This window comes from Delphinus delphis, chromosome 1 (assembly GCF_949987515.2).
Source record: "Delphinus delphis chromosome 1, mDelDel1.2, whole genome shotgun sequence".
NCBI classification, from domain to species: Eukaryota; Metazoa; Chordata; class Mammalia; order Artiodactyla; family Delphinidae; genus Delphinus; species Delphinus delphis.
In genome coordinates, this window is record NC_082683.1 from 10,001,876 (window position 1) to 10,012,757 (window position 10,882).

A 10,882-nucleotide genomic window follows, 5' to 3' on the forward strand; every position below is an offset into this window, starting at 1 on the left:
AACAGGAGACAGGTTCAATGACTAGACACAAAATGACCTCTTACATGACCGTAAAATGTTAAATTTTCAAAGAGCTATAACGACAGGTAACTCTCACAACTCAGTAAGAGGAAAAGAGTCAGTAATAAGATATATAGTATAATATCAATTTGTTTAAAATATATATATGTGCATAAGAATAAAACCAGAACTAAACACAGTAAAACTTTCGTAGCAGTGGGATTCTGCGTGGTTTTTATTCTCTTCATGATATTTATCTACATTTCCCAAGTCTACAAAGGACCTGTTATTTTATAATCAGAAAAATAAAATGCTTTTATTTTCAAAGAAAACGAGTCACCTTGGAGTCACCTGGGCGAAAAGGACCTGTGTGACCTCCAGGCAAGCATCAGCTTGAGCTCCTTTGGTTGAATTACTGTTTCTTCTGTCAGTATGACAACAAGTCCCCACTCATCTGACCAAATCAGTCCCTCACGGCATCTGACATCAGGAAAGGGAGGTGGAGTTACTGGGAGATGGGGGGTGGGCTCCCCCAGAAGGCCGCGAGCCTGGCCTGCTAAGCAGGCAGGGTTAGTGATATAACTGGTGAGCACCCCACTCTCCATGAACCCCCTCCTCGACAGGACTCTGCCTGCAGGGTCCACTCTGCAGGGGCTGAGCCACACCACAGAATGCCCGGGTGCTCCAGGCACTACAGTGGACCTTGTCTCGGAGGCTTGTACCCACCCAAGGGGCCAGGGTGAACAGACTCACGGCATGACATGCAGCCGTGTTTAATTTCCCCCCAGTCCCCGCTTCTCCCAGCCCTTGCCTCCCCACAGCCTCCCTTGTCAAGGTCCCAGTTGCAGCTCAGATCTCTCCCCTGGGGCTGTGGGCTGTGTCCTGCAGGCCACACGAAGCCACGGCTGCAAAGGGAGGTGACAGAAGGTGCCTCACTATTCGGCACCCCTCACCCCCAGGCCCCAGCTCCTGCTTGGGCTTCTCCCATAATACACACTCCGGGCTCCGTGCGGTCTGTGTCCCCGGGGAAGCCTGCTGGCTCCGTGCACCTCTGAGCACAGAGACAGCCCCTTGCCTGCCGGCTATGGTTCCTCATACCCAAGGCTGGGACATGTGAGATGTTCTGTGAGCCCACAGCCCCGGGCTGCCTGAGTGATCTGCCCCCTCCCCACCGCACAGAGACTACGGCCACCTGGATTCCAACAGAGGGGCCTCTGGAGGGACCTGGTCTCCCCAGGCCTCAACTTCCCAAACTTTAAGACACAGACAGTCTTCCCTTCCCTTGAAACCATAGAACTTTAGAGTTGGAAGGAACCTTAAAGTCCTCCTACCCATACTCCTTTGTTTACCAAAGAAAAATCTGAGACACAGAGAGACAGGAAAGTCGTATAACGTCACACAGCATTTCCACAGCTGCAGCAAAATGACTTCCCCCTCCAGCACAGTTTTCAAGCTTTAGTGAGTGTGCACTGCAAGCCCCTTTCAGGGGCTGGGGGTGGGGGGAATTAAAATGCAGATTCCCGGGCCTCACCCCCAGGCACACATCCAGTAGGTCTGGGGGCCCAGGAATCTGCATGTCAAACAAGCTCCCTAGGTGATTAGCACACAGGTTTCTCATCACCCGTGTGTTTTCATTCCCTACCCACCTCACTGGGCTGCTGTAATGGGAAGGCAATGGGAGGGGCTGGAGGGCTTTTTAAAGATCACTGTCTGCTGAGAAGGTGCTCATGCTTCCCTGTTTCCCCACACCTTCCCCATCTCTCCCTCTCTATCCTGCTGGTCACTTGAGCGATTTCCCAGGTCTCTTGCTTCCAGGTCTGGAGCCCTTCTACTGAAAGAGGGATGGTCACTGTTCCCTTGATGGTATACTGTCCCACTTGGCCCAGGACCTACTATCTACTGGGAGAACCACCAGACCAGGTGCAGAATCTGGGGCTGGAAGGTCAGCTGTCACCCATGAGAGTCGGGGATGGTAGGACAGTGCTGGGGCTATTCTCACCCTCCAGAAATTATCAGGAGTGGGGTCAGACGCTCCTGAGTGCAAGCTCTTCTCAGTCACTAACGATGTGACCTTTGCACCTCGTTTGCTTCTTGTTGGGGAAGTTGTGGGTAAAGGTACTTGCCAGGCGCAGGTATTGTATTAAAAGAGACGGCACTTGTAAACCACAAACCACCGCCATAAGGTAGGGCCACCGGGCAAAACACAGGACGGCCAGTGACGTGAATTTCAGAAGAACAGCAAGTAATCCTGTGTGTGAGAATATCCCAACGTGGCACGGGACACACTGATACTAAAATATTATGCCGCGTTGATCTGAAATTCAGAGTGAATTGGGCATCCTGGAGTTTTGCTCGCTTGTTTGCTTGTTTGGGGTTGGTTTGCTTGTTTGCTGTCGCTAAGGGGGCCAGTGGGCATTCTGGCAGGCGTCCCCTTGCTCTCTTCCTTCAGACCCAGCACCGGCAGGCCGGCTCCCCCTGAGTCCTCAGACCCAGATGCCTCCGTGCCCCGCCTCCCCATCAAGCCCTGGGGAGCCTGCACAGAGGGGACCGGCTGCCCCGACGGGTGGCTGAGCGCTCCCATTAGCAAGGAGGCTCACTGGCAGACGATCACATTTTTTTTTTTTTTTGCGGTACGCGGGTCTCTCACTGTTGTGGCCTCTCCCGTTGCGGAGCACAGGCTCGGGACGCGCAGGCTCAGCGGCCATGGCTCACGGGCTCAGCCGCTCCACGGCATGTGGGATCTTCCCGGACCGGGACACGAACCCGTGTGCCCTGCATCGGCAGGCGGACTCTCAACCACTGCGCCACCAGGGAAGCCCCGATCACATTTTTTGTGCTGTCAGGGCTAGTCAAGGTCACTTGCTCAAGGTCACTTGTTCAATTTGCTTCTCTGGGGGAGGAGGGACAGGGGAGGTGAAGGAAAGACAATGAGGGTGGGTCCCCTCTGCTCCTTCCTCTGAATTCCCTCCCCTGGGTGCCCGCCTAGAAAGCCTTGGAGCTTGTGCCCCATGGTGCCTGGCTTTCCTTCGTGGGAAGTGGGTAGTCAGCGTGGCCAGGGGCGGGGGGCGGGGAGCCAGGAGGCCCTGGTGCACTCCCAGCTGCTTCTAACTCTCTGTGTGACCTTGGGCAAGTCACTCGCATCACCTCTCTGGGCCTTCCAGAGAAAACGGGGTAATAGTAACAGCACTAATGCTTATTAGTACATACTGTGTGTCAGGCACTGCTCTAAGTACTTTATAGATAATACCCTTTCAATCCTCCGAACTAGTGAGAAGTAGAGGCAGGATTTGAACTAAGCAGCTCTGTGCCAGAGTCTGGGCACTTGGCCCCCTTGCCCGCTGCACCTGTGAAAATATGAGAGGCCCAAATGCAGAAGGAGGAGGGAAGGGGGTGACTGACACCTAGCGATCACCTAGATCATCTACTCCTTGCTAAGATTACCACACCCTCGACAGAGCTGACTTCGCGCAACCCTCGCCGCAAACACGCTGTGGGATTTTGATCTTCAGTCTGAAGTCAGAGGCAGGGAAACGGAGGCACAAAGAAGGTCAGGGACTTGTCTAGGGTCATAATCTGAGTCTACGTGGGAGCTCAGCTCTCCCACGCCAAGGCCTGGGCTAGGTGCTTCGCAACCGCCCCACTTCCGGTTCACAGAGCTCGGGACGCTGCTCTGGCCACAGAACATGGGCAGTGAGGTCAGAGCTGCTCTCAGTGCTTCACCCCAGGAGATGCCGGAAGCCCCCATGCTGCCATGCTGCTGTCTCCGTCCTCTCCCCGCCTGAATGAGACCAACTCTTCCCCAGGGCCTGGACACTGTTCCTTGCTCTGGACCCGTCCATCCTTACCCCCAGCCACACATCCTCATCTGATGGCTCTTCGCTTTCCTACATTACAGACAGTAGGAAGGATAACATTTTATATTCTTTGCTCTTTAATTTACCCGCTTTATCTTGACAATCACTGGTCAGATGGATTGGTCAGCACCACTGTGTCCCAATTTCACACAGGAGGAAGAGGAGGTTCAAAGAACTTTCCCAGAGTCACCCAGTTTTTAAGCCAGGACTCCAGTGTATACCTTCCAACCCAGGGCTCTGTAGAGGCCTCAGAGGGCAACCAAAGTACTGTAAAGATGACGAGACCGAAGCCCAGACAGGATACCTGTCCCGGTCAACGTCACAGCCAGCCACGGCACAACTGAGACTGAAATCCACAGCTCCTGACCCATCACCCCTAGCCCTCGAGTGAATGATGGTGGGAGCCAATGACAGCACCTCAACTGACAGCTGGGGTTCATGATGCCAACTCTACCAAGAAGCAAAGGCAGATGCCATGAGAACCAAGGGGAACCGCCGTTCAACAGTGACGTCTGCATCTGGACCTTCCTGTCTTCTGGTGGGGAGGGTCTGGGGAGTGAGTGAAGGCAAAGTTTAAAGTCAGGCGACTCTGTACCTTGCAGGTCAGATCTTTTTATGACTTGCTCATGTGGGAGAGCCAGCCTGGGCTTAAAGTTCCAGCTCAGGGACCCGTGTCTGCAGAGAAGTGACGGCCCCTGATACCTGGGATTTGTGCTAGTGACAGTACAGAATGAATAAGCGAGCACAGGAATTCCGGACACAGATGAGCAGCATTTCTGAATTCTCAATAAATGGAAAAAATATATATTTACCCATGATAAATCCACATCTATGTCACCTTTTATACTGTGGGTCTTTCAGCTCTGGTTCCTGTTCTGACAAACCCTCGGGGTCAAGGTGGGAGGTGGAGTCTGGCTCTGAGAGGTCGCTGCTCACATGCTCGCCAGGGGAAGCCTGGAATCCACTGAAAATAAGGGCATTTCACCCGCTCCCTGTCATGGGGCTCATTCTTATGTATGCTGGAGTCCCCTCTCCTCAGCTCTGCCTTTGCTTCCTTCCCACTGGCCTTCACAGGCTCTCTTACCTGCTGTGCCCTTATGTTCCTGTCTGCCAGGTGGGGACGTATGTCCATGTCACTGCCAGAAAAGTGCACGAGGCAAGCAAAGGGTGCCCCAGCCCACAAGACTGTTCAGCAATTTCACGTCTGGGCTGAAAAGCTACTGAACGGCCAATCTTTACTGCATGACTGGCTCTTAGCAAGCTGCTGCTTTTCCTCACCAGGAATATTCCTCACTCCTTTTAGACAAAGAGCAAACTGGGAGCTGAGAAACAAAGACCTACTCAGGTTACAGAAGCCCTTGGAGAGCTCTTAGAACTGGTGGGCTCCCTCCCCATGTTCAGTGTAGTGAGATGGGTGCTGAAATGCTACCCACGGAGTAGGGTGTCTTCCACTTAGGAGGGGCCCAGAAATAACCCACACCCACCAGTACTAGGACCCAAAGCCCCACAGGATGATCTCGGAAATCCAGGTCCCAAATACTACTGGAGAAACGGGGGAAAGCAGGGCAACCAGGCCCAGAATCTCCAGAGAATCCCAGATGTGTCCCTCCCCACTTCCCTTCCCTAGCAGAGTCCCAGGGAAAGTTCTGGGAACCTGGGAGGGTTACACCGGGAGCAACTCTCATCCAGGACAGTGGCCGTGGGCGCCCAGGCCTCCCCTTCCAGGCTCAACGCGAGGCCGCTGCCCTAGGCTCTCCCCGCGCGCTCTGCCTCACTCCTTCCCGCCTCCCGGTCCGGCCGGCAGGCTCACCTTTGGGCAGCTTGGACACGTTCTCCTGGATCCAGGAGAAGAGGTGGGCGAAGTCGCAGTCGCAGAGCCAGGGGTTCCCGTCCAGGCGCAGGGTGCGCAGCGCAGGCAGCGCGGCCAGGGCGGCCACGTTGAGGCTGCGCAGGTTGTTGTCGTTGAGCTCCAGCACCTGCAGCGACTCCAGGGTTTCGAAGGCGGCCTCGTGCACGCCCGCCAGGTTGTTGTTGGCCAGGCTCAGCTTGACCAGCCTCCCGGCCGAGCGGAAGGCGCCGGCGCCCAGCTGGGTCAGGTTGTTGTAGCTGAGGTCGAGGAAGGCGAGCTTGGCCGAGCCGCTGAACGTGCCCTCCTCCAGAGAGCGCAGAGAGTTGTTCCTGAAATCCAGGTAGACCAGGTCGCCGTAGAAGATGAAGAAGCCCTCGGGGATGTGCTGGATGCGGTTACCGGCCACCAGAAGCTTGCGCACGTCCAGGGGGAAGGGGTCGGGCACGCTGGGCAGCCCGCGGTCGCGGCAGTCCACGGTGTGCGGATCGGTGCAGGCGCAGCCCGCGGGGCACGCGGGTCCTGGCGGGAGCAGCAGCAGGAGGCTGCAGAGCCCCAGCGCGGCGCCGGCGCCGGCGGGGGCGCGGGGCGCGGCGCGGGGGCGCATAGCCGGGACCCGCGCGAGCGGCGGCGACGCGGACGCGGCTCTGGGGCCGAGCCCTGGCGCGGGGCGGCGCGCGGGGTTCCGGCGGCCAGACGCTGGGAGCCGGAGGGCTGCCGGGGCGGGGAGGGCTTGCGCCCGGGCGCGCGGGGCGATGGAGCGCAGCGCGGACCGACCAGGGGAGCCCGGGAGGCTCGGGCGGAGGGGGCAGCTCCGGGGAGGGAGGGCCGAGGGACTCGCGAAGGATTTACCCGAACAGGAAATTAACCCTCTGGAAAATCCCGGGAGAGAGGCGGGAGCGGCAGGGGTGGCGGAGTGGCCGTCCCAAACGCGGCCCCGCCCGGGCAGCTTATTTCCGACACCGGGCAATAAGACCTGTCTCGCGGACTTGGCGCGGAACACTCGACGACCAAGTTCAGTGACCAAGCGCCCCCAGCCCCAGTGGATTTCAGAGGGCGTGTCACGGTCGTGCGCCCCGCACCCCCGCGCCCGCCTGGTGCCAAAGCGCGCTCCCCGCGCGCCACCCCTTGCAAAAGGGAGCGCGACCTGGGTCCCTCTGGCTCTGCGCCAGGGCAGTCCCGGCGGGCTCTCTCGGGCCGCGCCAGGGGCTGTTGATCCGGGGTTGGGCGGGGCTCCAGAGGGCTCCAGGGAGCTCCAGGGTGGCTGGTCCTCCTTCCACCTTTCCTCCACCGGCACTTAACCCATCTCAGTGAGACAGGCGGGGTCAACCAGGGGGCGCTGCCAGGGCCCCCGCTGTGGCCCGAAGGAAAGCCAGGGGCCAGTCAGCAGTTTCCACGCTGGCCCTGAGTTTGTCGGGGAACTGGCAGCCACCCGGGCGCGGATCTGCTGCTGATCTAACCAAGGCCCAGCCGAGAGGCTCCCTCAGAGGCCTCAGAGGCCAGGGTTCCCAGCTGTGTGGCCTCAGTTCCAGTGCTTCCACACTCTGGACCCCGTGTGCCCCATCTGTAAGATGGGAAAAGGTAATATGCATGACACCAGCTTTGGGGGAGGAACACAGAGTCAAGAAACAGAGTTTAAAAATGATCTTTTCGGGCTTCCCTGGTGGCGCAGTGGTTGAGAATCCGCCTGTCGATGCGGGGGACGCGGGTTCGTGCCCTGGTCCGGGAATATCCCGCGTGCCGCGGAGCGGCTGGGCCCGTGGGTCTTGGCCGTTGGGACTGCGCATCCGGAGCCTGTGCTCCGCAGCGGAAGAGGCCACAACAGTGAGAGGCCCGCGTACCGCAAAAAAATAAATAATAAAAAATAAATAAAAATGATCTTTTCCCTCTTAATTTCTACTCCATCCTCAACCAGCCCCCAGCTTTGGTCCCCAAGGAAGGTGGTCAGGGCGGTGCCAAGGCTGGAAGGACAGCAAGGAATGGCATGTGTAGCCTCAGAGTCTTCACCAGCCCCCAAGTCAAACTCCTTTCCCTTCCCAACCCCATTTAGAAACTTTTCTAAGGAGAAGTCCCCACAGAGCCACCAAGAGATTGTCCTGCTGTTGGCTATTTTGGTCCAAGTGTCCTGGAATTGATAAGCTCCCCCTGGACCAAAATAACCCGGGAACAGCTGTTGGGCAGCAGGCCCCCAGAGCCCGTGCCCTGGCCCCTGGCCCCTGGCCCCATGCAGATTGATGGAGCCTTGAATTCTGAAGCCACAAAGCTAAGCCCTGGCCTTTCTCCAAAGGTACACACAGCTTGACGCCTTCCGATGGATCAAAGCCTCAGCCTCTGGGACACAGGCAAGGGCTCAGCAGAGCCCTGGGTGAGGAGGGGTACAGAGCCCTGAGGGAAGCTCTGAGGCACTTGGGGGCCTGCCTACACCCCAGGCCTCCACACCAGACCTCCTGAGTCTCCTGTCTGTGTCCCCACTCTCCCAGGGTCCCCAGTTTGTCTTGGTCATCCCCCGCTGCAAGGGCTCAGCCCCCATTCTGGTCTCATCCCTTTGATGAGGCAGGTCTGGGGGAAACGTCTGAATCGTCCCAGAGTGGGTGAACACCCCAGGCTGCATAAATAATGCATTATTGCCATGTCAAGGCAAAGGCAGGTGGCAGAACAAACGGGTCCCCCCATTACAACTCTCCAGGAACACCCTGGAACGATCGGTTACACCCTCCACCCCTCCAGCCTCAGGCTTGGCTCTGGTCCCTCACTCTAGCACTGAGGGGAACCTATTCCTTACCCGTCTGAGCCCCTAGCATCGTTGCTCGGGGCATCTGCGTTTGGCTGGGCTGCCATCCTACACACGTGCCCCCCTGGGCCTGTGTGTCTGAGAGCACCTTCCTGCCTGCCAAGTGGTCTGGTAGGCTGGAGCCCTGGCCGGAGTGTCAGGCCCCTGGACCTGGTCCTGGCCCTACCCTTAGCCACAAAACCTTTCACAGGCCACTCGACCTCTCTAGGGAAATACTTCCCAGTCGGGGATCCTTGGGCCCCCTGAGGATCAACTCTTTTCAGAATTTCAAAAACTCTGGTGAAAATTGGGCCTTTTCCTGTAAGGAGGTCACCCAGAGCAAATGCCGCAGTTCTTGGCAATGAACTCAGTGATAGCCCTAGTTCTTCTGTGTTGAGCAGAAACTGGTGACTTTGATTCATGGAAACAGATGAATTTCTACCTAATAAGTTCAGAGCATTTAGCAAGGGCCTGCAAAACAGGGGGTTGCACGGTTGTAAAAGAATCAAAGGGTCCCCGGTAATGAAAATGTTGAGAAATGACACTCTGGGCCTTGACTGCCTCATCCTGAAACTAGAGGGAAAATACCTTCCCTCTCCCCTTCCACAGCCACTGTGAAGGCAACGTGGGGAAATATTGGTTTGGAACGTGAGCTGAAAAGTGTTTGGAGAGACACTGCATATAAAAGTGGCGGTAAGTCTTGCTGTGGCAGGAACGCCTTGCTTCTTGCTTTGTGTCCCCCAAAGTGCCTTGAATCCAAATCGAAAGGCTTTTTTTGTGAATAGCAGAAGGAGCAGACATGGCTGGGGCTCATGGGGAGCAGACAGGCCCCCCATATTCCAAGACTCCCATGCCTTGGGAAAATGCAAGCTTTGCCACCTCTGATTTTCCCCCAGCAAGGAAAACATAGCTGTGACCTCAGCAAGGTCACACCGTGAGTCAGTGGTAGCTGCTGGAAATAGAACGCAGGCATCCTGACTCCCCTGCCGCCCCACTCGCCCTGCTGCCTCCCTGGGAAGGGGGCCTCTTACAGATTGAGGAAAAACACTGCAGGTGATGTGGAGAGACACCTTCAGAGACTCAGTTTATCGGCTCCATTTCTGTATTTATTCCCAGAGTCAACACACTTTGTGATGCCTGATCAAGAGGTTCAAAACAGGGGTGGGACAAATACCGGAGGTATCCTGATGTTTTCAGAACCTTCCCCAAATCACCAAGCAGAATCCCTCACCCCTCTTCTATGCTCCCCGAGCTACAGAGCACTTCCTATCTTATCTTGGAAGTGGCCCCTGTCTGACTCCCCCTGAGGTTGGGCCTTGGGGAGCTACGTGGTTGGGGTCCGCAGGAAATCCCCCACGTGGTGGCTGGTCCCTAAGCAAAAGCAAACCGGGCGTGAGGGCTTCCCCTTTGGTTGCCTCTAAATTAGCCCAAATCCTAGGCCCTAAATTGTAAACAAGATGATGCCAGTATGGTATGTGCGGGAATCTGAATTTAGGTGCAGAGGCTAGGTTTGAAGGATAAGACTGTGGATGGCGTTTGGTGATGTCATTTGGGTTACTGGCCTGTGTCACCTGTGATGGGTGCCTGGCTGACCTGGCACCCCGTGGGCCCTAGGAAGGGAGACGTGCTCTGGCCCTTTGCCTGGGGGCAGGCTGACTAAGTGGAACCAGCTCTCTGCTCCGAGGAGGACACTGCTCTGTATCCGTCCCCTCACTAACTGGCAAACCCCAAGCTCCAATTTGTTCCCACCCACTGCCCTTCTCCACCACCACCACCAGGGGGCACCATCCGCCGCTTGTACTGGTGAGAGCTGAACCCTTCCTCTCTCAAGGCAGCAGCTCTGTCTCCTCCCATAAAACTTGCTTTTGTTTTGCTCTCCTCTGGCAAGGCTGGACCCACTTTTTAGAAGAAAAGCTCCTGCCCCTGTTTCACTCCTGGTACTAGGAAACGAATCCTTAACCAGCCTCAATGGAGGCAGGGTGGTAGTCGTGCTTAAGAACATGGGTTTGGAGTCGGACAGACCTGGGACAAACCTGGTTCTCTTGTTCCTTGGCTCTGTCACCTTGAGCAAGTTGCTTAATTTCTCTAAGCCTCAGTTTTCCCATCAATGAAATGGGATAATACTAGTGCCTATTTCACTGGGTTGTTATGAGGATTAAATGAGATCTATCAAGTGCTTGGCAGTGAGTCTTGACATCATAATTATTTATTTCTTTGTTTTTTCACATATAGCAGGTAAATATTTAATGGAAGTGGTATTCTTTAGGTAAATAATTAAAGTGTTTATCTGGAATGTATTTTCTAGGGATGGCCTACATTCTAGGACTGGGTTTAGTAACTCTCTCTGCCCTGAACCTTATTCCAAATGTAGCATTTCTCAGACACACACACACACACACACACACACACACA

At 56.0% G+C, this 10,882-nt stretch overlaps 1 protein-coding gene across 1 annotated transcript in view; it reads right to left on the bottom strand.

The window, feature by feature from the left end:
* LRRC38 (leucine rich repeat containing 38) overlaps nt 1–8,501 on the bottom strand; it is a 37,139-nt gene extending 28,638 nt beyond the window's left edge. Inside the window, exons 1-2 of the mRNA XM_060012318.1 lie at nt 8,483–8,501; nt 5,665–6,996 (exon numbers count right to left, since the gene is read on the bottom strand). Of these exons, the coding sequence (XP_059868301.1) occupies nt 5,665–6,996; nt 8,483–8,501 (1,351 nt within the window). The remainder of the gene's footprint in view (nt 1–5,664; nt 6,997–8,482) is intronic.
* Nucleotides 8,502–10,882: the final 2,381 nt, after the last annotated feature.